Source organism: Amblyraja radiata, chromosome 10 (genome assembly GCF_010909765.2).
Source record: "Amblyraja radiata isolate CabotCenter1 chromosome 10, sAmbRad1.1.pri, whole genome shotgun sequence".
NCBI lineage: Eukaryota > Metazoa > Chordata > Chondrichthyes > Rajiformes > Rajidae > Amblyraja > Amblyraja radiata.
Genome location: NC_045965.1, coordinates 66,849,203 through 66,873,974, shown reverse-complemented (window position 1 = coordinate 66,873,974; position 24,772 = coordinate 66,849,203). Strand labels below are relative to the sequence as shown.

The following is a 24,772-nucleotide window of genomic DNA, read 5'->3' as shown; positions in this document are numbered from 1 at the left end:
TTAAAACCAAGAAGTCTTTATTTTTAAGGGGAAATCTTTGCTTGCTCAGTGGATGATTTAGAGCAAGTGAGATTCAGTTAGGAGCTCAGACCAATATACACCCATGGAGCCCCAATTATTGCATCACCCAAAAGGCAGTGAGAAGCTTACAGAATTTCATACGTCCTTTCCTCAAATTAGCTCAGTGGCAGTTTAGCAATTCCTGGGCTAGGTAGACTGGATGCATTGCCAGTCTCCCGAGTGGTGACTTGATGTCCGTAGGCCTTGAAACCCGGCCCACTAATTTCAGACACGGTGCTTTGCCTGTGTGAGCTCGTGTTTAAATTATCGTGGGCTGCGTTAGAAGTCCGCACACAGCCTTGGCACAACAGTCTTTTAATGCTCTTCCAGATCTCCTGGTCCTTGTAGGAGTAAATGATGGGGTTGATGAGGGAATTCAACAAAGCCAGCAGCAGGAACCATTTCTTCAAGCTCTCCAGGCTGCAGTGAGTGCAGTGGAAGCCGTCCAGAAGAATGAGGACCAGCCCCGGAGTCCAACAAATGATGAACGTACCTGGAACACAGAGACAGTGTAAGTGTTAGCGCAACCTGTGGAATCCCATCCCCATTACAGCTTAAGTTCATAAGTGATTTACTTTAGTTTTGGGACACAGCATGGAAACAGGCCCTTGGGCCCACCGAGTCCGCGTCGACCAGCGGTCCACATACATTAACACTATCCTACATACTAGGAACAATTTTACATTTACTCCAAGCCAATTCACCTACAAACCTGTCTGTCTTTGGAGTGTGGGAGGAAACCGAAGATCTCAGAGAAAACTCACGCAGGTCACGGGGAGAACATAAAAACTGCGTACAGACAGCACCCGTAGTCAGGATCGAACCTCAGTACACGTGACAAAAACTAAACTAAATTAAACTATCCCCTCCCACAGTGCAGTCCTCCCTCAGTACTGCCCCACCCACGGTTCAACAACTTAAAAACAAACCAATATTAGTGAAAAATATACAAAATATACAAAGTCCCTCGCGTAACCAAGACAGTTCAGAGTTCATGAGCCAGATTGTTGCTGGGCAGAAACTGCTCCTGAACCTGAATCTTGTGGCTAGAGGGATCAGGGGGTATGGAGAGAGGGTAGGTACAGGATACTGAGTTGGATGATCAGCCATGATCATATTGATTGGCGGTGCAGGCTCGAAGGGCCGAATGGCCTACTCCTGCACCTATTTTCTATGTTTCTATGAAAGTTTTCAGCCTCCTGTACCTTCTTCCCGATGGCGGAAGTGAAGTGAGAGGGTGGCCAGGGTGGTGTGGTTCCTTGATGATGCTGGCTGCCTTTCTGAGCCCACTTCTACCTCTCCTGCATTTCTCATTTATTTAAAAAACTCGCACTTTGATCCTTCAGATGATATAATCTTGTTTTTTTGTAAATTGTGGCATTTTCCAGGAATTTACTGTGCTCCACCCATTTTGGATTGTTTTGGCAGTTATATCTCCTTGTGAGCTTGCCCGATCCTGCTCCGGGCAGTTTTACCTGTTGACAATAACATGCTAGATTCTCTCAAACATGCTCTGCACACAACGTGGGGAGTTGGCAGTGTGTGTGTGGATCGTCACTGGGCCAGTCCCAACCTGTGAGCTGGAGCCTCCCTGCTGGAGGTGCGGGGGCCGACTAAAACTGGTCCGTCTGCCGAGATGTTTCGTGAAGGAAGGAACTATAGATGCTGGATTACACAAAATGCTGGAGCAACGCAACGGGTCGGGCAGCTTCTCTGGATAGAAAGAATGGGTGACGTTTCGGGTGACGAATGGGTGACTTTTCTTCAGACTGAGAGTCAGAGGAGAGGGAGACACAGAGACATGAAAGGGTAGAACTCTCGTCGGAGAGCGGAGATCTTCTTCAAAGCAGGCATACCTTGAGGAGATTTTGCAGTGGGGCAGACCAAATGTGTAGGAAGGAACTGCAGTCCCCTTGCTGTCTCCTCCCCTTCCTTAACCCTCTAGCTGTCTCCTCCCACCCTCCCATCCGCCTGCCCTCGGGCTCCTCCTCCTCCTCCCCTTTTCCTTCTTTCTTTCCCCCCCCCACCCCCCATCAGTCTGAAGAAGGGTTTCGGCCCGAAACGTCGCCTATTTCCTTCGCTCCATAGATGCTGCTGCACCCGCTGAGTTTCCCCAGCAATTTTGTGTACCGAAGGAACTGCAGATGCTGGTTTACACCGAAGACAGACACAAAATGCTGGAGTAACTCAGCGGGACAGGCAGCAACGTTGGATAGAGAACCAGGCAGTGAATCATATAACTGTTGGTCCCCAAACATTCCCTCAATCATTTCTAATGATTTAGAGGTTGAGGAGGCTAGGATGCTATTCCTTGGAGCGCAAGAGGATGGGGGGTGATCTTATAGAGGTGTACAAAATCATGAGAGGAATGAAATCAGGTAGCTGCACAAGAGTCTCTTGCCCGGAGTAGGTGAATCGAGGACCAGAGACAGGTTTAAGGTGAAGGGGAAAAGATTTAATAGGAATCTGAAGATTAACTTTTTCATACAAATGGTGGTGGGTGTATGGATCAAGCGGCGAGAGGAGGTAGTTGTGGCAGGGACTATCCCAATGGTTAAAAAACAGTTAGGTAGGTACGTGGATAGGACAGGTTTGGAGGGATATGGACCAAGCACAGGCAGTGGGATTAGTGTAACTGGGACATGTTGGCCGGTGTGGGCAAGTTGGGCCGAAGTGCCTGTTTCCACACTATCAATCAATGAGCATTCAGTTTCATGATTTTTCACGGCATGGCTGATAAATTATAAGAAAAATCTACAGCACACTCCCACTTTTGTTTTTCAAATCTGGAGCCTTCAGACTATGTTTCCATCGTTACTGTTGCTGTGGGTTTCAAAGGGAAGAGATGTTAGGGAGAATTGAAGGAAGGAATGCCTGGAGTGTTGTGAAAGAGGGACATCAAAGCCAAATTCAACCTTTTCCTGGATACAGGAGCAGAGCCAAAGTTACCTGGCACATGGCTGCACATTCTCCCTACACTGGTACCAGCTTATTATCGTCACGTGTACCGAGATAAAGCTTTGTTTGTGTGCTTTCCAAGTAAGTCATGCGATACGTGAGGCCAACAGGTACTGGAAAAGAGAAAATAAACAGCTACAGAAAAAGATAGACACAAAATGCTGGAGTAACTCAACATACAGGCAGCATGTCTGGAGAGAAAGAATGGGTGACGTTTCGGGGCGAGACTCTTCTTCAGATTGAGGGTCAGGGAGAGGGAAACTAGTGATATGGAAGGGTAAGTTGTGAAAATAACAGATCAAAGCAGACGATCAAGGAAATGTAGAATGGTTCGGTGTTAGCTATGGAAAAGGTGACAATGAGGCGTACAAACAGTTAAATTAATCAGGTGGATAATAAAACTGGAGAGAGGTTAAAAAGACTGCAAGGGCTGCATTGAAGTAGATTGGAAGATTGGGAATTTGCTTGTGAGAAGTCTGTTCAATAGTCTGATAACAGCGGGGAAGAATCTATTCCTGAATCTGGTGCATGTGCTTTCAAGCTTTTGTATCTTCTGCCAGATGGGAGAAGGAAGAAGAAGGAATAACTGAGAAGTCAGTGATCCTTGATTATAGTAACACATGGAGCTGCAGATGCTAAAACTTTGAGTGAAACGTAAAGTGCTGGAGTAATTCAGCAAGTCAGGCAACATCTGTGGAAGGAATGGACAGATGATGTTTCGGATCGGGATCCTTCTTCAGTCCTTGATTATGTTGGCTGCTTTCCCATGGCAGTGTGATGGAGGGGGGGGGGGGGGGAGTCTGGTCTGTGTGATGGACTGGGCTACAACTTGCTGAAGTTTCTTGCGGTTTTGAGCAGAGCTGCTGACAAACCAAGCTGTGATGCATCCCGATAGGATGCTTAATATGGTGCCTCTGTGGAGGTTGATACAAGGTCATTGCTGCAGGGGTGCCAGTTCATTGAGAGCCCTGGCGGAAGAGATCGCGTGGGTAGAGATGGCACCACTTACAATGCAACTAGGCACAATTTCTGCTGTTCTCGTAAAAGATTTCCATTGTACCTGAGTATACATGACAATAATAAACCTAAACCTGATGTAGATATCAGTAAGATCATTCCTCATACTTTTCTACTTCAAAGGGCATAGATTTTCATGACAGGACAACTACTCATCCTACAATTTAGTGTCTTTTTTGGACTGATTTAATCTGGGAATTATAGTTGCTTGTTGTTCATAAATTCATATGTTCATAGGTGATAGGAGCAGAAATAGGCCATTTGGCCCATTAAGTCTATTCCGCCGTTCAATAATCGCTGATCTATCTCTTCCTCCTAACTCCGTTCCCCTCCTGACACCCGTACTAATGAGGAATCTGTCTATCTCTGCCTAAAAAATATCCATTGACTTGACCTCCACAGCTTTCTGTGGCAATGAATTCCACAGATTCAGCACCCTGTGACTAAAGACATTCCTCCTCATCTCTTTCCTAAAGAAATGGTGTGAGAAACTTTAATCTGTGTATAGGAAGGACAAGACAAATCGACAATCTTAAGGGAGGGAACACATTTATGGAATGTATGAGATTGTGGTCGCCCAATTAGAGGAAGATGGGAGGCTTTAGAGAGGGTGCAGAAGTTCACCAGACTGCTGCAGGAATTAGAGTATATTTGCTATAAGGAGAGGTTGGATTGTTTTATCTGGAACATTGGAGGTTAAAGGGAGACCTTATATAAGTTTATAAAATTATGAGAGGCATAGATATATTAGACAGTCAGAACCTTTTTACCAGAGAGGAAATGGCAAAGACTATGCATTTCTGTAAAGTGAGAGGGGAAAGGTTTAAAGGAGATGTGTGGGGCAAGTGTTTTATACAGAGAGCGGTGAGTGCACTGACAAGGGAAGTGCTGCTGGTGGAGGCAGACGTGATGGTGAAGTTTAAGAGGCCTTTACATAGGCACATGGATATGGAGGGATATGGATCATTGGCACGAAGAGGAGATTAGTTTTACTTGGCATTATATTCGGCACTGGCACTGCGGGTTGACGGGCCTGTTCCTGTGCTGTACTGTTCCATTTTCTATGTTCCAAGTATAAGAAGATTGTTTTCAAGATCAATATGTTGAAGACCAGGTTATTTTAGATTCAATTTTGTGCAACGAGAAAGAGCTAATTAATAACCTTGTAATAAGCCCTTAAGGAAGAAGGCACAAAACATTCTAACGTCACTTGCTATCGCTTATTCTTGCTATTGAGGGAGTGCAGCGTAGGTTCACGAGGTTAATTCCCGGGATGGCGGGACTGCCATACGTTGAAAGAATGGAGCCACTGGGCTTGTACACTCTGGAATTTAGAAGGATGAGGGGGTATCTTATTGAAACATATAAGATTATTAAAGGATTGGACACGCTAGAGGCAGGAAACATGTTCCCGACGTTGGGGGAGTCCAGAACCAGAGGCCACAGTTTAAAAATAAGGAATAGCGTCCTAGACTGCTCAACTTCTCCCTATAGCTCAGGCCCTCGAGTCCTGGCAACATCCTTGTAAATATGTTGTTGAATACAAAAGCATCGGTGGAAGAGTGTGGTTGAGCAGATTAGGATGGCACTGTAGCGCAGTGGTCGAATTGCTGCCTTACAGCACCTGCAGCGTTGGAGACCCGGGTTCGATCCTGACTATGGGTGCGATCCCGACTATGGGTGCTGTGACTGCACTGAGTTTTTACATTCTCCCCATAACCTGCATGGGCTTTCTACGAGATCTTCGGTTTCCTCCCACACTTCAAAGACGTACGGGTTTGTAGGTTAATTGGCTTGGTAAATGTAAAGATTGTCCCCAGTGTGTGTAGGATAGTGTTAATATGTAGGGGTCGCTGGTTGGCGCGGACTGAGTAGGCCGAAAGGCCTGTTTCCGCGCTGTATCTCTAAACTACCATGGCACTGGTCCACAGCTTCACTTAGTTTAGTTTAGTTTATTATAGTCACGTGAACTGAGGTACATTGAAAAGCTTTTTTGTTGCATGCTATCCAGTCAGCGGAAAGACAACACATGATTACAATCAAGCTATACATAGTGTACAGATACAGGGTAAAACATTCAGTAGTGTAAGAATTGCTGCTGTTCAAATTAAGATTTAAAAGAGAGGAGAGATTTCAATGAATGATAGCAGATCCACTTCTGCAACCAGCAATAGACAATAGATATAGATAATAAACAATAGATGCAGGAGTAGGCCATTCAGCCCTTCGAGCAAGCACCGCCATTCACTGTGATCATAGCTGATCATCTACAGTCAGTACCCGTTCCTGCCTTCCCCCATATCCCTTGACTCCGCTATCTTAAGAGCTCTATCTAACTCTCTCTTGAAAGCATCCAGAGAATTGGCCTCCACTGCCTTCTGAGGCAGAGAATTCCACAGATTCACAACTCTCTGGGTGAAAATGTTTTTTCTCATCTCTGTTCTAAATGGGCTACCCCTTATTCCTAAAGTGTTGTCCCTGGTTCTGGACTCCCCCAACATTGGGAACATGTTTCCTGCCTCTAGCCTGTCCAATCCCTTAATAATCTTATATGTTTTTATAAGATACCCTCTCATCCTTCTAAATTCCAGTGTATACAAGCCCAGTCTCTCCATTCTATCGACATATGACAATTCCGCCATCCCGGGAATTAACCTTGTGAACCTACACTGCACTCCCTCAATAGCAAGAATGTCCTTCCTCAAATTTGGAGACCAAAACTGCGCCGTCTTGGAAGCTTCATTGGAGGTGTATGGGGAAAGATTTAATAGGGACATGAGGTGTGGTGGGTATATGGAATTAGCTGAAAGAGAAGGTAGTTGAGGCAGGTACAATAACAACATTTAGAAGAGATTTGGTCAGCTACATGGTTTTGGAACGTTTTAAAGGGATATTGGCAGGTGAGACCTTTCGATGGGGCATCTTTGTCAGCATGGATGAGTTGGGCTGAGGGGCCTGCTTCTATGCTGTTTGACTCTACAACTTGGTGTCAGTAAAAGCTGGCGCAACCGCACAATGGATTTCATTAAATAAGGTTTACGTGAGTGTGGGGCACCTTTATGTCCAGATACATCAAAGTGAGTCTGAAGAAGAGTCTTGAACCGAAACTTTTCCAGTGATTAGTGGAGTTCCGCAAGGGTCAGTGCTGGGGCCGCTACTCTTCAAGTTGTATATTAATGATTTGGTCGAGGGGATTGAAGGCTTTGTGGCCAGGTTTGCGAATGATATGAAAATAGGTGGATGGGCAGGTAGTGTAGAGAAAGCAAGGACTTTGTAGAAGGACTTGGACAAGTTGGGAGAGTGGGCAGAGAAGTCGTTTATGGAATATAGTGTAGCAAAGTGTGGAGTCATGCATTTTGGTAGTAAGAATAAAGGTGTAGACTATTTTCTAAATGGGGTGAGAATCCAGAAATCGGAAGTGCAAAGGGACTTTGGAGTGCTGGTGCAGGATTCCCAAAAAGTTAATCTGCAAGTCGAATCAGTAGTAAAGAAAGCAAACTCAATGCGAGCATTTATTTCAAGAGGGCTTGTATACAAAAACAGGGATGTAATGCTGAGGCTCTACATGGCTCATGGAAGGCCGCATTTGGAATATTGTGAGCAATTTTGTGCAGCATATCTGAGGAAGGACGTGCTAGCTCAGGAGACGGTCCAATGGAGGTTTACAAGAATGATCCCAGGAATGAGTAGGTTAACATATGATGAGCATTTGTCAACACTGGGCCTGAACTCACTGGAGTTTAGAAGAATGAGGGGGGACCTCATTGAAACATACAGAATAGGGAAAGGCTTGGATAGAGTGGATGTGGAGAGGATGTTTCCTTTAGTGGGAGAATCTAGGACTTGAGGTCGTAGCCTCAGAATTAAAAAAACGTTATTTTAGGAAGGAGATGAGGAGAAATTTCTTTAGTCAGAGGGTGGTGAGTCTGTAAAATTATTTGCCACAGAAGGCTGTAGAGGCCACCAGTTGATATTTATAAGGCAGAGATAGATAGATTCTTGATTAGTACATGTGTCAGAGATTATGGGGAGAAGGCAGGGGAATGGGGTTAGCAGGGAGAGATAAATCAGCCATGATTGAATGGAGGAGTAGACTTGATGGCTGAGTGGCCTATTTCTACTCCTATCCTTTATGAAACGTCACCTATCCATTTCCCCCAGAGGTGCTGCCTGACCCACTGAGTTACTCCAGCACTTTGTATCTATTTTTGGTATAAACTAGCATCTGCAGTTCTTTTGTTATTACATTAAAGATTTTAAACAAGTTATTCACAGTTTTTGACCTTGGGTGCTATCTGTATGGAGTTTGCATTTTCTCCCCGTAACCATGTGGGTTTCCTCCGGGAGTTTTAGTTTCTTCCCACGTCAGAAACACACCCCACCTTTCCTGGCATATCCATGAGCCTATCTAAAAATCTCTTAAACACCACAATCGTATCTGCCCCCACCACCAACAGTGCATTCCTGGTGGTGAGCAGTCACTCACCACCCTATATGTAAAAAACATTCCCAGCACATTCCCTTTAAACTTTCCTCTCTCATCTTAAAGCTATGCTGTCTAGTATTGGAATTTTCCATCCTGGGAAAAAGGTTCTGTCTACCCTACCCATCTCTCTTCTAATTTTCTATACTGCAATCAGGTCTCCCCGCAACCTTAAAAGATCCAGAGAAAACAATCCAAGCCTGTCCAACCTCTTCCTGTAGCTAATACCTATTCCAGGCATCCTGGTAAACCTCCTCAGCACCCTTTCCAAAGCCTCCACATTCATCCTGTAATGAGGCGACTAGAACTGCATGCAATACTCCAAATGCAGCCTAACCAAAGTCCTGTAAAGCTCCATCATAACTTTCTGACGCTTATACTCCTTATGCCCTAACCTATGAAAGCTAGCATAACATATGTCTTCTTTATTTACCTGTGTTGCAGGTTTCAGAGAGTTATGGACATGGACCCCCAAGATTCCTCCGTATATCAATATTGTTAAGGTTCATGCCATTAATTGAATACTTCCCCTTACATCTAGAATGGGAGCTCAACCAACTCTCTGTGTGGAATTTTGACTGGGTCACGTGTGGAGAGAGGTTGTGAAATAGAGGAGCAGAACCAGTTTGGTGGGTCTTCGGTAAAGAAAGGAGAGTCAGTGAGGAGGACAATGAGGAATTTGTTGTGTGAGGACTGTGGCCTGTTGAGGCCTGCAATTATCAAGGGTGTGTCTGGCCAGGGCTAGTGATGCATGGTGACACCTGCACCCTCTGATGCTGAGGGGAATGAACAAGGTTGGAAGATACCGCAGGCTGTAATAGTCTGTGGTGACTCACCAGGACACTGAGGCAGGCGGGAGGCTTGGCAAAGAGGTCAACGAGAAGGAAGAACAGCAAATACCTAAAAATACTGAAAAATGCAGAATATCAAAGTGAGCCTCAGGGAAAGGTCAGGTAAACATAGAAACATAGAAAATAGGTGCAGGAGTAGGCCATTCAGCCCTTCGAGCCTGCACCGCCATTCAATATGATCATGGCTGATCATCCAACTCAGTATCCTGTACCTGCCTCCTCTCCATACCCCCTGATCCCTTTAGCCACAAGGGCCACATCTAACGCCCTCTTAAATATAGCCAATGAACTGGCCTCAACTAAATTCTGTGGCAGAGAATTCCAGAGATTCACCACTCTCTGTGTGAAAAAGGTTTTTCTCATCTCGGTCCTAAAAGATTTCCCCCTTATCCTTAAACTGTGACCCCTTGTTCTGGACTTCCCCAACATCGGGAACAATCTTCCTGCATCTAGCTGTCTAACCCCTTAATAATTTTGTACGTTTCTATAAGATTCCCCCCTCAATCTTCTAAATTCTAGCGAGTACAAGCCGAGTCTATCCAGTCTTTCTTCATATGAAAGTCGACATCCCAGGAATCAGTCTGGTGAACCTTCTCCAAGTCGACATCCCAGGAATCAGTCTGGTGAACCTTCTCTGTACTCCCTCTATGGCAAGACTGTCCTTCCTCAGATTAGGAGACCAAAACTGTACGCAATACTCCAGGTGTGGTCTCACCAAGACCCTGTGCAACTGCAGTAGAACCTCCCTGCTCCTATACTCAAATCCTTTTGCTATGAATGCTAACATACCATTCGCTTTCTTCACTGCCTGCTGCACCTGCATGCCTACTTTCAATGACTGGTGTACCATGACACCCAGGTCTCGTTGCATCTCCCCTTTTCCTAATCGGCCACCATTCAGATAATAGTCTACTTCCTGTTTTTGCCACCAAAGTGGATAACCTCACATTTATCCACATTATACTGCATCTGCCATGCATTTGCCCACTCACCAACTCGCCCACTCTAGAAACATCACCTTGTCCATTTGTCTTGTCTGAAGAAAGGTCCCAACCCAAAATGTTACCTGTCTGTTTTCTCCAGAGATGCTGCCTGACCCGCTGAGTTACTCCAGCATTTTGTGCCTATCTTTGCAGTTTATTTTTATTACGCCTTGTCTTTATGTCCGGCTTATCGAGTCCGCACAGAGCTGCGATCACCCCATACACTAACAACATCCTACACACTAGGGACAATTTTACAATTCTACCAAAGCCGATTAACCTACAAAGCTGCACGCTTAGGAGTGTGGGAGGAAACTGGAGCACCCGGAGAAAACCCACGTGGTCACAAAGAAAACATACATACTCCATACAGACAGTACCTGTAGTCAGGATCAAACCGGGTCTCTGGCGCCATAAGGCAACAATTCTACCACTGTGGCACTGCGCTGCCCTAATTTGCACGTTTAGAGGAATACATTTTTCTTCATCCAGTGGATGGAGACATGAGGGGCTGGTGGAGGTAGACTCTCACCACATTTGATGCACATCTAGAGATTTGTCTAGGATAGACAGACAGAACCTTTCTCCCAGGGTGGAAATATCAAAGACTAGAGGGCATAGCTTGAAAGCAAGAGGGGCAAAATTTAAAGGATATACGTGGGGCATTTTTTTTTACAGAGGGTGGTGGTTGCCTGGAACACACTGCCAGATATTGGACTTTGTCTCTGGAGCTGATGCGCTACAATGCTGAGAAGAATGCTGGGACTGTTCCTGTGCTACACTGGTCCAGGTGCTAAGTTAGACTGGAACCTGGATTTCCAAGGCAGGGATGACTATGGATCAAGGGCTGTGATTGGTATGAAGGGTGTTTGGACACGGTGGGCTGAAGGGTTTCTGTTGCTGTGCAACATTATGACAATTAGTCATGGTAGTTTTAACTAGCTGTCCTTAACCGGAATAGGACGTGTCCAGCTTCAGTGTTGGGAACTTTTCTTATCAACACCCTGTGCAGTTATAGAGTCATAGAGTGATAGTGTAGAAACAGGCCCTTCAGCCCAACTTGAGAGTGGGTGAGAAAGTGCGATAACATAGTACTAGTCCCACCTGCCTGCATTTGGTCCATATCCCTCCAAATCTGTCCTACCCATGTACTTGTCCAACTGTTTCTTAAACGTTGGGATAAGTCCTGGCTTCAAGTACCTCCTCTGGCAGCTTGTTCCATACACCCACCACCCTTTGTGTAAAAAAGTTACCCCTTAGATGCCTATTAAATCTTTTCCCCTTCACCTTAAACCTATGTCCTCTGGTCCTCGATTCAGTTGTAGCAAGACATCCTTGTATTTAATACTTCAGCATTCTGGCAACATACCATGTGTCACACTAATTACTAGTGTGTTGACATTGTTGTTTTTCAGAGGTTGGGTACAATCCAACCCCCCGGCGCCGGCGAAAGCTGAGCATCAGCCATCAACGGACACACACAAAACGCTGCAGCAACTCAGCGAGACAGGCAGCATCCCCGGAGAAAAGGAATGGGAGACCCTTTTCCAGAAATGTTCCCTGACCCGCCGAGCCACCACGTCACCCCATGTGTATCCCCGCCGATGACCGAAGCTCGGTCCCCACCGGCACCGAGAGGGCCAACCGATAGCCACTGGACAAGGCGAGAGGCGCAGCTGATGGTCCCCGACCCGCCAGGGAACAGGCCCCCTGGGAGCTGGAGAAGAGCCGAGCTGAGCCGAGCCAGTGCTCCCCATGCCGGCTGCAAGCCCGGGGTTGCCACGGATCCGGGCCAGCGCCCCACCAGTCCAGGGGTGCCGGCCAACATGGCAGGACAGGCAGAGCCAAGCTGGAGCCAGCGCCTCCCCCCGTGCCGACTGCAAGCCCGGGGTTGCCACGCCAGCCCAGTGCCACCCTGACAGGGACGGGACACCTGGGAGGGGACGGGAACGGCCCAGTAGCAACACAACAGCGCCCGCAGCGCTAGAGATCCGGACCCGACCACAGTCGAAACGCAGGCCTGCACAAATGCAGCAGCACAGCTGCCGAGAATGTTTATCGCGAGTGACCTATGACCTAAGCATGCGCAGTCGGAATACCGAACTCGCTTATTGTAGTGAATCAGGTCATTTCTGAGGCAAGTGTTGAATCAGGCCATAACCAACCTCTCGAAGCACTTCATATGGTGGATGTACAGTAAGTGCTGCCAGACAGTAGTCATTGAAGCCGATCACAATGCTCACCTTGCATATGCTACAAGCCCTTTGAAAGAGGTGGGAACCTCAGGCTGCAGAAGCAGGAGTTTAGTTTTAGTTTAGAGATACAGAACGGAAACAGGCCCTTCGGCCCACCGAGTCTGTGCCAACCAGTGATCCTCACACACTAACACTATCCTGCACACACTAGTATATCTGTATATCTTTGGAGTGAGGGAGGAAACCGGAGCACCTGGAGAAAACCCACGCAGGTCACAGGAAGACAACACGCGTAGTCAGGATCAAACTCGAGTCTCTGGCACTGTGAGGCAGCAACTCTACCACTGCGCCACCGAGAGGTTGCAGTTGCCTTGAATAGTCTGGCCAGTTGGTCCACACGGGTCTTCAGCTGCCAGGTACACCGTCTGTTCCGGACACTTTGCTTGGATTCACCATCTTGAAGGATGCTTGGATTCACCATCTTGAAGGATGCTCTGACGTTCGGCCTGAGAGACGGTCGGGTCTGAGGAGAGCCGTATTGGTCTGGCATTGTTCTCCTTTCAAATTGTGCAAAATGACAGAGGTCTCTGGGAAATAATGGCGCGTAGGCAAGATGGCACCATTGCAGAGCTGCCAAGTTTTGTCAGAGTATTTCATTGTTCTAGTAGCTGAAAATCAGTATTTTGCTGAGGAAATCCCTATTTTTATGCGGTGCCATTTAGCTGAAAAAAATGTTTTTTTAAATGTGCGGTCATACCCATGTAAGAATACAAGAATGCATAACTGCTACCAATTGAAATGTTTTCTACACACCTTACTTTACAGTGCATTCATTGCCATCTCTTTGTATACTGCTGTTTGAATGGCTACTTCCTGCTTTTAGCACCAGATGATGATGTAGAAGCCGTTTTGCATTTTTAATCCATATTCTTTCTGATCTTGTCGCGCCTCATCCCTTGACTTGCAACAGCTTCACATCCACCAGGCACGTGGTACGTAACGCGCGCGTGCGCCTGTTAAGCCCCAACCAAAGATCAAAGCCGTAGTACGTCGGGTAATTTTTTGCGCCATCTTAATTTGCTCGCAATTACCGTCATGGCGTCCACATTTACATCTACAGCTCACTGACTGAATGAAACAGGCGTCCTGGCTGAAAATCACACCCTTCCGATCAATTATTTTATGATAAGCCTTTCCAGAGCACGTGCTACTTTTTGCTTCGCCCTTTTATCAAAATATTCATTCAAAACGCTAATTTCCTGGAAATTACGTGAAATTTTCAAAATGTTTCCTGCGTGCTATTTGTTGTTGGGTTTTTTATGGGCACACGTTAAGAATACAAAGAAGAACAAGGCAAAACAGATTTATGTAACTACACCGTGTCTGCCTGCTTCTATTACTCACTTCTAGTGTGTTATGCAAGGCAGTTTTCATTGCCTCCAACACCTTTCGTTGTCTTCGTTTTTTCAACCTGCTCTCGTGTCTCAGTCTCTGCTCTCTCTCCCTCCCTCCCTCCCCCTTTCCCTCCTTCCCTCCGTTTGTCTCTCCCTCCCTCTCTCCTTCTCCCTCTCTCCTCCCTCTCCCCCTCTCCTTCTCCCTCTCTCCTTCTCCCTCTCCTTCTCCCTCCCCTCTCTCCACCCCTCCCTCTCCCCCTCTCTCCACCGCTTCCTCTCTGCCCCTTGAGCCCACACATGGTTCTGTAAAATCAAGGCCAATCCCAATGTAACTGCAATCCCACTGGTAACCTTTCACCACTAGGCTTATCCAGAATTCTACCACTACCTGAAAAATAATCAAAAGCTCAACTTCCACTGAGAAAGAGAATTCCAAACTCATTGCTATACGAGAATTTTCCCGCTGTGACCCATAGCGCTGTGGCCATAGCGCTATGTGTAAAGCCCATAGCGCTATATTTAAAGCCCATAGCGGTCCAGCCAGTATCGCTGCATTTAGAACCCATAGCGCTGCAGCCGACAGCTCTTTGTTTAAATTCCCATACGTTAAACTGACAGCGCTCTGTTTAAACCTGGAGTGGAACAGGCAGCGACTCTGGAGAGAAGGAATGGGTGATGTTTCTGGTCGAGGCCCTTCTTCAGACTGAACTGAACTTTCATCGGTGATAGTACTTGTGATTGTCTGAAGAAGGGTCTTGACCCGAAACTTTACCCTTTCCTTTTCTCCAGAGTCGCTGCCTGTCCCGCTGAGATACTCCAGCTTTTGTGTCTATCTTCAATTTCAGAGTTAAATAAAACACACAGAGTGCTGGAGGAACTCAGCAGGCTAGGCGGCATCTGTGGAGGGAATGGATTAGGAGTTGTTTCCGGCCAGTTTCTTCTCCTATAGGAAGGAACTGCAGATGCAGTTGTCTTTGCAAAACGCCAAATGATTCCGGGAATGCTGAGGTGAGAGGGAGTGAGGGAGTTAGAGTGAGGGGGAGAGGGGGAGAGCGAGAGGGAGAGGGAAAGCGAAAGATAGAGAAATACAGCACAGAGGGAGAGAAGGAGAGAGAGAGCGAGAAAGAACGAGAGATAGAGAGATTCCTGCTTCTTAACCCCGAGCATCGTGGTAGATCAACGCTTACAAAAATAATCATCCAGATCTTGAAATTTAAAATACTAATAGATTTAATCTGCTATAATTTTTCGAGGTACATTATGACTTTTTATATCCTTGCATTTTTTAAGCAGCAAGATCTTGTCAATTTCACCAGGTTATTACTTTTGCAATGGCGAGTGGTATGTTAATGAAACAGGAAGTCGGGCCGATCTCGGTTGTTCCTCGGCTGGTACAGTAGTGACTCGTTGTTACGATTATCTATGGTCGGATTTTTTAAAAATCCGTATTTAACAACGCAAAATCGTACTTCAGTATTCTTATCGCATTTCCGTACGAAATACGGAAAATCCGTACTACTTGGAGGATCTGCCAAAGCCAAGCGACTCTGCGTGCTGGGCCCTGAAGTGGATCTGCAATCATTGATTACAAACCAAGCCCACTCTTTTAAATCTTTATTTCACCGACGGTCTTTCTTACTCTAACCTGTATTTGTACACTATGTACAGCTTAATTGTTATCACGTGTAATCTTTTCGCTGACTGGATAGCACACAACAATGTATCTCGATACATGTGACAATAATGAACAAAATTAAACCTTGTAGCCTGCAAGCCCTGCCACAGCCATCCAACGCCCATCTGTCATTCCACTATTGTCCAGAATTGTCTCTTCACCTTTGAGCTTGTACCTGGACCTCTTGTATGACTTGAATTGCCTGCCCTGTACACCATAGACTTCGCCCATAGCAAATTGCAAACGGAGGTTGCTCTGAACTTCATCAGAACGACTGGAAGTACATTCACCTATTCCTAGGGGGCTCACTCGAAGGTCCGTCTGTCAATGGGATTGGGAACCCACCCGAAGGCTTGTCCGTTGGCGTAACCGGGATGCAGCAGGAGATGGCGGACTCTAGGAGTGGGCCGGTAGGAGGGTGATCCCTCCAGCGGCATCAAGGTCGGCTTCAAGGACACAAAGATGGCCGGGCGAAGAGGGGAGAGAGATGTCTGTTCGTGGGAACTGCTCCAGTATATCGAGCACGCGGACCGAACGGACTTTGGACTTTGAATAATGTCATTCGGCCCTTCGAGCCAGCACCGTCATTCAATGTGATCATGGCTGATCATCCCCAATCAGTACCCCGTTCCTGCCTTCTCCCTGACTCCGCTATCTTTCAGAGCCCTATCTAGCTCTCCATTGAAAGTATCCAGAGAACCTGCCTCCACCGCCCTCTGAGGCAGAGAATTCCACAGACTCACAACTCTGTGTGAAAAAGTGTGTCTATTGTCAATTGTCTGTGAAATAAGTGTGAAATTATCTATTGTCTATCGTCTCAACCCGAAACGTCACCTATTCCTTCACTCTACGTCTTCAGATTTTGAAGAAGGGTCTCGACCCGAAACGTCACCTATTCCTTCGCTCCATAGATGCTGCCTCACCTGCTGAGTTTCTCCAGCATTTTTGTCTACCTTTACATATTCTGTTGTGCTGTTGCAAGTAAGAATGTCATTGTTCAATCTGGGACATATGACAATAAAACACTCTTGACTTGGTTCCAATTGCTCGTTTTGACCCATATCCCTCTAAACCTGTCCCATCAATGTATCTATCGATATATGATGTTGTTGCACTTGCCTCACCCACCTCCGCTGGCAACTCATTCCATTAATGCTTCAGGATTCTAGGCGGTGCACGAGCCTAATAGATTCTGCTTACGAGATGATAAAGTTTGAATGACTAAATGACTTACCGAGCACAGTTACAATGGTCTTCACCAACTTCATTGGCAATTTCCTGCGTTTGATGGAACCGGTGGTGTGGGATGATATCTTGGATGTTTTATTCCTCACATAGAGGTAGAGTCGCACGTACATCAACACAATGATGCAGAGCGTGAGGAGGTTCAGGGAGGACCAGAAGGTCAGGAAGCTGCGGCTGTAGATGGGTGCCAGTGTTGAGCAGGTGCTAATGTTGCAGATGCAGTTCCAGCCCATGTTGGGGATGGCGGTCATGAGGATGGCCACCATCCAGATGCCGAGGATGAGGCAGAAGACCCGGCGCTTGGACAGGTTGCTGTGCAGCTGCATCTTGATGACGGAGCAGTAGCGCTCGATAGCGATGACCAGCAGGTTGTAGATGGACGCGCTCAGACTGACGTCCAGCAGCGCCTGGCGGAGGAAGTAGAGCTGCACCGACATCATCCTGGCCAGCTTGCCCGTGTGGAGCAAGAGGAAGATGTAAGCCAGGCTGGCAAAGACGTCGGACGCTGCCAGGTTGGCCAGCAGGTAGTAGAAGGGGAAGTGGAACTGTCTGTTGAGCACAATCACCAAGATGATGGAGGCATTGCTCAGGAAGATGAGCAGAATGCATATGGCGCCAATCACCAATGCAATGTAATAGGCAGTCTTCGAGCTGTCCTCTTGGCCGGCAGTCCGGCTCAGGCTGTAAAAGAACTCCATGGACTCGTTATAGTGGCAGGTGGACATCTTTCTTACTGAGGTGGTTATCTGTGAACAAGAATTGCAATCAGATTGTAACTTCTCCAGAGATGATGCCTGACCAGCTGAATTACTCCAGTACTCTGCATCTTTTTTTCATATGCCAGAATCTGCAGTTCATTGTTTCTACATTTAATTGCCTGTCCAAATGTCCATTAACTTGTCCCACCCTGGTCATTCCTTTTTCTCCCCACTCCCATCTGGGAAAAGATACAGAAGCTTGAAAGCGTGCACCACCTGACCCAGGAACAGCTTCTTCCCCTCTGTTATCAGGCTTCTGAACGGTCCTTCAATAAGCTAAGGTACTGTCCAATTCACCTCTACCCCATTGTGGACATTGGACTTTGTCTCTGGAACTGATACGTTACAATGCTGAGAAGTATATCCTGCACTCTGTATCTTCCCCATGCTCCATCTACAGTATTGTATTTGGGTTTGAATTGATTATATAGTATTATCACATAATATCTGATCTTGGCACACATGACAAAAATAAACCTAAACGTCTTAAATATTGTCATTGGACTTTTTTCAACTACCTCCTGTGGCAGCTCATTCCGTTAAATCACCACCATCTAAGTGGAAAAGTTGCCTCTCGGGATCTATTAAATCTATCGTCTCTCAACTTAAACCTATGTTATCTGCATCTTGATTCCCTTACTTTGGGTAAAAGACTTTGCATTCACGCTATCTATTCTCATGATTGTATACACTTCTACGGAGTCATAGAGTTGTACAGCACAGAAACAGGAGCTTTGGCCCCTCACCCCTCAGTCTCCTGCACTCGAAGGATTAAGTCCCAATAACCCGATATATCAGCCTGAAGAGGGGACCTGACCCAAAATGTCGCCTCTCCGCACAAAGTGCTGGAAGAGCTCAATGGGTCAGGCAGCATCTGTGGAAGGAACGGATAGGCAATATTTCAGGTGGAGACCTCTCTCCAGATGTTTTCAGATGCTGCCTGACCTGCTGAGTTCCTCCAGCACTTTGTATCTTGGTCATGCTTCTAACATCTGCAGTTTCTGGTGCTTCCATATGGCCAGGATCCAGACTCGTCATGAACTTGGAGCAACGTGCTTGGAGTGAGCAATGGACTGGTTATTTGATGAGGCTGCTGTTTGGATAGAGTGTTCTCATGCCTGCGATCTTATTTATTGCATGTTTTGCTTGCCTTCGTCTGTGGGGAGTATCCCATGAAATTCCCTGATCCCAGAGCCAAACCGTGGCACAGCGGTAGAGCTAGTGCCTCACAGCGCCAGAGACCCAGGTTCGATCCTGAATGCGGGTGCTGACTGCATGGAGTTTGTACTTTTTCCCTGTGACCTACGTGCGTTTTCTCCGGGTGCTCCGGTTTCCTCCCACGCTCCAAAGGCATACAGATTTGTAGGATAATTGGCTTGGTATAAATGTAAATTGTCGCTAGTGGGTGTAGGATAGTGTTAGTGTGCGGGGATTGCTGGTCGGCTCGGACTCGGTGGGCCGAAGTGCCTGTTTCCATGCTGTATCTCTAAATGAAACTAAACTAAATCAGCAGGAAATTCCTAATCCAGTGGTATTGAGCATGATTGTTTAACAGTGTTGGTATGCAATCTGATTCATGGTGCTCAGTGCAGATCAGCCTTGGGGTTCGATACATAGAGTCGTGGAGCATAGAGTTATACATGCCTCAAAAAGGCTGGCAGTATCATCAAGGACCCACACCATCCTGGCCACACACTCATCTCCCTGCTATCTTCAGGTAGAAGGTACAGGAGCCTGAAGACTGCAATGACCAGGTTCAGGAATGGCTACTTCCCCACAGCCATCAGGCTATTAAACTTGGCTCAGACAAAACTCTGAACATTAATAGCCCGTTATCTGTTATTTGCACTTTATCAGTTTATTTATTCATGTGTGTATATATTTATATAATGGTATATGGACACACTGATCTGTTTTGTAGTCAATGCCTACTATGTCCTGTTGTGCTGAAGCAAAGCAAGAATTTGATAGTCCTATCAGGGACACATGACAATAAACTCACTTGACTTGACTTGACATCACGGAAACAGGAGCTTCGGCCGAACTCATCCTTGCTCACCAAGATGGCCTATCTATGCTAAACTTTTGGTTAAAGATGGGTATATTTAGTTTAGTTTAGTAATACAGCATGGAAACTGTTGCCTTCAGCCCACTGAGTCCACGCCGATCAACGAACATCCGTACACTAGTTTGTATCCACTTCCCACACACTAGGGGCAATTTAGATAACCTAATTACCCTACAAACTCACACCACCCGATCTATTCCTTGTAATTTTATTCACCCCAATAAGATCACCCTCATTATCCTGCACTCTGAGTCCCAGCCTACTCAACCTCCCCCTATAGCTGACCCTCTAGTCCTGGCATCATCCTCGCAAATCTTCTCTGTACCCTTTGCAGCTTGACATCTTTCCTATAACATGGTGCGCAGAACTGAACACAATACTCTAAATGTGGCCTCACCAAAGTCTTATACAACTGTAACATGACCTCCCAACTTCCCCACTCAATACTCTGACTGATGATGGCCAATGTGCCAAATGCCTTTTTGACCACCCTATCTACCTGTGAGTCCACCTTCAAGGACCCATGCACCTGCACTCCTAAATCCCTCTGCTTTACAACACTCCCCAGAGGCCTACCATTCATGGTGTGGGCATGCCCATGTTAGACTTCCCAAAATACAACACCTCACATTTCTCTTTATTAACAACCAGAGGGCACAGCTTCAGAATAAAAGGACGTACCTTTAGAATGGAGATGAGGAGGAATTTCTTTAGTCAGAGGGTGATGGATCTGTGGAATTCATTGCCACAGAAGACGTGGAGGAGGGGACATTTGTTATTTTTAAAGCACAGATTAGTAGATTTTTGATTAGTAAGGGTGTCACATTATGGGGTGAAGGCAGGAGAATGGGGTTGAGAGGGAACAATGGATCAGCCATGATTGAATGGCAGAGTAGATTTCATTGGCTGAATGGCCTGAATGCGCAAGCACATGGATAGGAATGGTGTAGAGTGATTTGGAGCAAACGTGGGCAGGTGTCCAGCTGAGAGAGGGCAATGTGATCGGTACAGATGACTTTCACCAAAGAACATTTTTTCTGTGCTCATGATGATTGATTTATCACAGGATAGAGAAAGCCCATCAACGCCTCTACTTCCTTAGATGGATCAAATACAGGCAGATAAGATCAGTTTACTAAGGCATCAAGCGTGAACAAACATTGTTTATTATATTTTCTATTGAGTACTGTGTTTATAAATCTCTTGTGCTGCTGCACGTAAGAATTTCATTGATCCGTTTTGGGGCACAGCGATAAAGTTTCTGCCATACAGCGCCAGAGACCCGGGTTCGATCCTGACTACGGGTGCGGTCTGTACGGAATTAGTACCTTCTCCCCGTGACCTGCCTGGGTTCTCTCCGGGTGCTTCGGTTTCCTCCCACACGCCAAAGACGTACAGGTTTTTAGGTTAATTGGCTTGGTATAATAGTAAATTGTCTCTAGTGTGTGTAGGATAATGTTAGTGTATGGGGATCCAGTGGGCTGAAGGGCCTGTTTCTGTGCTGTATCTCTAAACTAAACTAAACACAAATATAAAACACTTAGCTCTTGACCCTATGACTCTAAAACCTATTTTCTTCTTTGCCCCTATCGACAACAATGAAGTACACAAAACAACCAGACCTCCAAAATATCTGGATTCAGACTCAAAGTATTTGGAAACTGGTTGAACAACTGTTGCATTAAAAGTCACGTGAACAACGACAATGTATGAACAAAGTTGTTCCAGTCAAAACTCCAATATTTCGCAAGGTCTACTTATTTGCTGGCATTTCATCAGCAACAGAGTGCAATTATCACAGTTAATAACAAGGAAACAACCTGCAAAAAGTGCAGTCTAGAGCTCGTGGGAATTTAAAATTTCCCCACCTGAAATGTCACTATCGAAACTGCAGTTTCTCACTTAAAATATAACTCCATTGTAATTGAAGTAATCACCTGTAATTTTAATCAAATTATGACACCGTAATATAATGACTGACACAGATAGGCAGAGGTGGGAAGTGCGTGCAAGATGTGTTTGGACTGTATTGCTCTGGGGCAGGGGAGGAAGAAGGTGTTAGATCAGACGGAGACTTTGTAATTGAGGATAATCATACCTGGTGTGATGTTCCTGCAAAATTACACCCTAGGAGCTGAAATGGGTCATATAGCCCATCAAGTCCACTCCACCATTCAATCGTGGCTATCCCTCTCAACCCCAATCTCCTGCCTTCTCCCCGTAACTTGTGACACTTATTAATCAAGAATCTACCACTCTCTGCTCTAAAAATGCACAATGTCGGCCTCCACGGCAATCTGTGGCAATGAAATCCACAGATTCACACCCTCTGGATAAAGAGATTCCTCCTCAACTCCATTCTGAATGTACGTCCTTTTATTCTGAGGCTGTGCCCTCTCGTCCCAGACTCTCCCACAAGTGGAAACATTCTCTCCACATCAACTCTATCCAGGCTTTTTATTATTCAGTAGGTTTCGATGAGATCACCCCTTATCCTTTTAAACTCCCGTGAGTAGAGGCCCAGAGCCTTCAGACACTCCTCATACATTAAGCCAACCATCCTGTTAGTTTAGCCATGAGCTCGCTGTAGTCTGGGAAAGGTGATGGGGGGCCACCAGAAGCCATGGCTGTGGATGATCTTGGATTAGCCTTGAGTTGATGGTTAGGATCAGAGGAGCAACTCATAGAGTGGAATATAGTGATGGGTAAGGAGAAACTCATAGCTACACTCTGATGATTGCAACCTCCATCTCTACTGGTGTCAAGGGTTATGCGGAGAAGGCAGGAGAATAGGGTTAGGAGGCAACGATGGATCAGCCATGATTGAATAGTGGAATAGACTTGATGGGCCTAATGGCCTAATTCTGCTCCTATCACTTATGACCTTATGATCTATAGTTACATTGATACAGAGTGAGGACGACACAAGAAGATGCAGATGCTGGAATCCAGAGACAAAAGGCAAACTGTCTATCTACTTCTACTATCTAAACTATCTACCACATTGGTGACCCTCAGACTATCTTTGATCGGACTTTACTAGCTTTACCTAGCACTAAACATTATTCCCATATCATGTATCATCTATACACTGTAAATGACTCGATTGCAATCATGTATTGTCTTTCCGTTAACTGGTCAGCACACGACAAAAGCATTTCACTGTACCTCAGTACATGTGACAATGAACTAAACTCAGACTGAACTGAAACTTCTGGAGGAAAGTAAATTGTCCAAGAAGCCATAAAACATTCACCTTATGCCTACAGCACAGGGCAAAGACTTCCAAGGCACTTGTAGGACCTGGATTGGGAGACTAAGCAAGCACATAACATCTTGATGCAGGGTCTTGACAGAAACATCAACAATTCTGCCCCTTCCCCACATACATCGCACCTAAACATGGTGCCTCTTGCATGCGGGATCAGTAGACTATTTCTGTACAATCACTTACTGGGGATGGTATAGTGATACTATACTGGACTGTTTGTAAGACAGGAATTACACCGTGCGTTTCCACTTTGCACGTGATAATAAAACAGCTTTGAACCATTGGAAACACACACACACACATACACTCACATACAGACACACACACTCAAATACACACACATACACAAAAACACACACATATACTCAAATACAGACAAAAACACACACACTCAAATACAGACACATACACATCAATACATACAGACACACACACACACAAAAACACACATACTCAAATACAGACACACACAAAACACACTCACTCATATTTAAATACAGACACACAAAACACACGTACACGTCAATACATTGAGACACATAAATGCATACAGACAAGACATACAAACAAAAACACACACATAATATACATACAAACACATATACACTTGCGCACAGCCACACAAACATGCACACTACTCATGCACATAAAAGGGAAATATGGGACAAGGATGGAAGGGGTGGGAGATGAGAGTGTGGAGGGGAGAGGAGGAGAGGGATTAAAGGAAAATGGGAGACTGGTGGGTGGGAGATGAGTGTACTGAGGAACAGGAATGAGGGGGGGGGGGAGATTAAATAGGAGATAGGTACTTGGGATGGGAGGGGTGGAAGATGTGTGTAGGAAGGGGGAAAGAAAGAGGGTGACTCTTCTCCAGTTTTCTCTCACCCCCCACTTTATCAGTCTGAAGAAGGTACCGACCTGAAACTGAGTATATCCCCTGTCACTAATAAAATAGACAGCTCATAGCAAGTTGGAGTTAAGGTATGGGGGACTCGGCTGCCTTTAGAAGATTTCCCCAGGGGCACACAGTTAGTTAACTCCTGGGACACGGGCAGAGATTGGGAGAAAAGGACGGCGGTATTCCGAGTTAAAATGACCTTGGGAAGGTGAGGTGCAGCGCGGAGGTAACTCACCTGGAGAGATAGGAGGTCGCTTCTTCACCCGCGGCCGGTGCGAGACGGTGCGGGGCGAGGGCCGGCGTGTGAGGCTATGGTCGCCCTTTGATGCCTTCTGAATACACCCCGTGTGTGTGTGTAGTCTGCATGCCGGGACTGGGTGAGCTTGAGGAAGTGTGGGCTGGGTCATTGTAGGTAGCTTCGCCCACACACACACACACACGCGCTTGCATCAGGGCGGGAGGCAAGGCGGTGTCAAGCCAACTTGTTCAACAGGTCGCAGGGATCCGCCGAGGAGCTGCTTCATTGAGCAACAGTCGGATTCAACTCCTCCAGGTGATAGAGGAATGAAGGGTCAAAGTTGAGTTTATTGACAGGGGCACAGGGACTGTGGGGCGATGGAGGAAGAAGGTTCCCACATTTAATTAGGTCATAAGGTCATGATGTGATAGTAGTAGAATTAGGCCACCTGGAGGCCATTCTCTCAGCATTAGGCCATCTGGAGGCCATGTCTGCTATCCAGTCAGCGGAAAGACAATATATGATTACAATCGAGCAATTTACAGTGTATAGATACATAATAAGGGAATTATTTTTAGTGCAAGGTAAAGCCAGCAAAGTCCAATCAAACATAGTCTGAGGGTCATCAATGAGAGATAACTTCTTCTTCTTGAATATGGCATGCACAGCCTAAAGTTG

The 24,772-nt window shown here is 46.1% G+C and overlaps 1 protein-coding gene across 2 annotated transcripts; it reads right to left on the bottom strand.

Annotated features, from left to right (window-relative positions):
• lpar3 (lysophosphatidic acid receptor 3) lies at nt 1-24,136 on the bottom strand. 2 transcript variants are annotated; one of them, XM_033029087.1, is made up of 4 exons: nt 24,092-24,136; nt 16,851-17,607; nt 9,355-9,427; nt 1-553 (listed from the first exon to the last, which is right to left on the bottom strand). In XM_033029087.1, exons 2-4 carry the CDS (start codon nt 17,584-17,586, stop codon nt 376-378), a joined length of 987 nt encoding a protein of 328 aa, XP_032884978.1. In that variant the 5' UTR covers nt 17,587-17,607; nt 24,092-24,136; the 3' UTR covers nt 1-375. The 2 variants fall into 2 exon arrangements, with proteins under 2 accessions (XP_032884978.1, XP_032884977.1); XM_033029086.1 differs by lacking the exon at nt 9,355-9,427.
• Between the last annotated feature and the right edge of the window lie 636 nt (nt 24,137-24,772).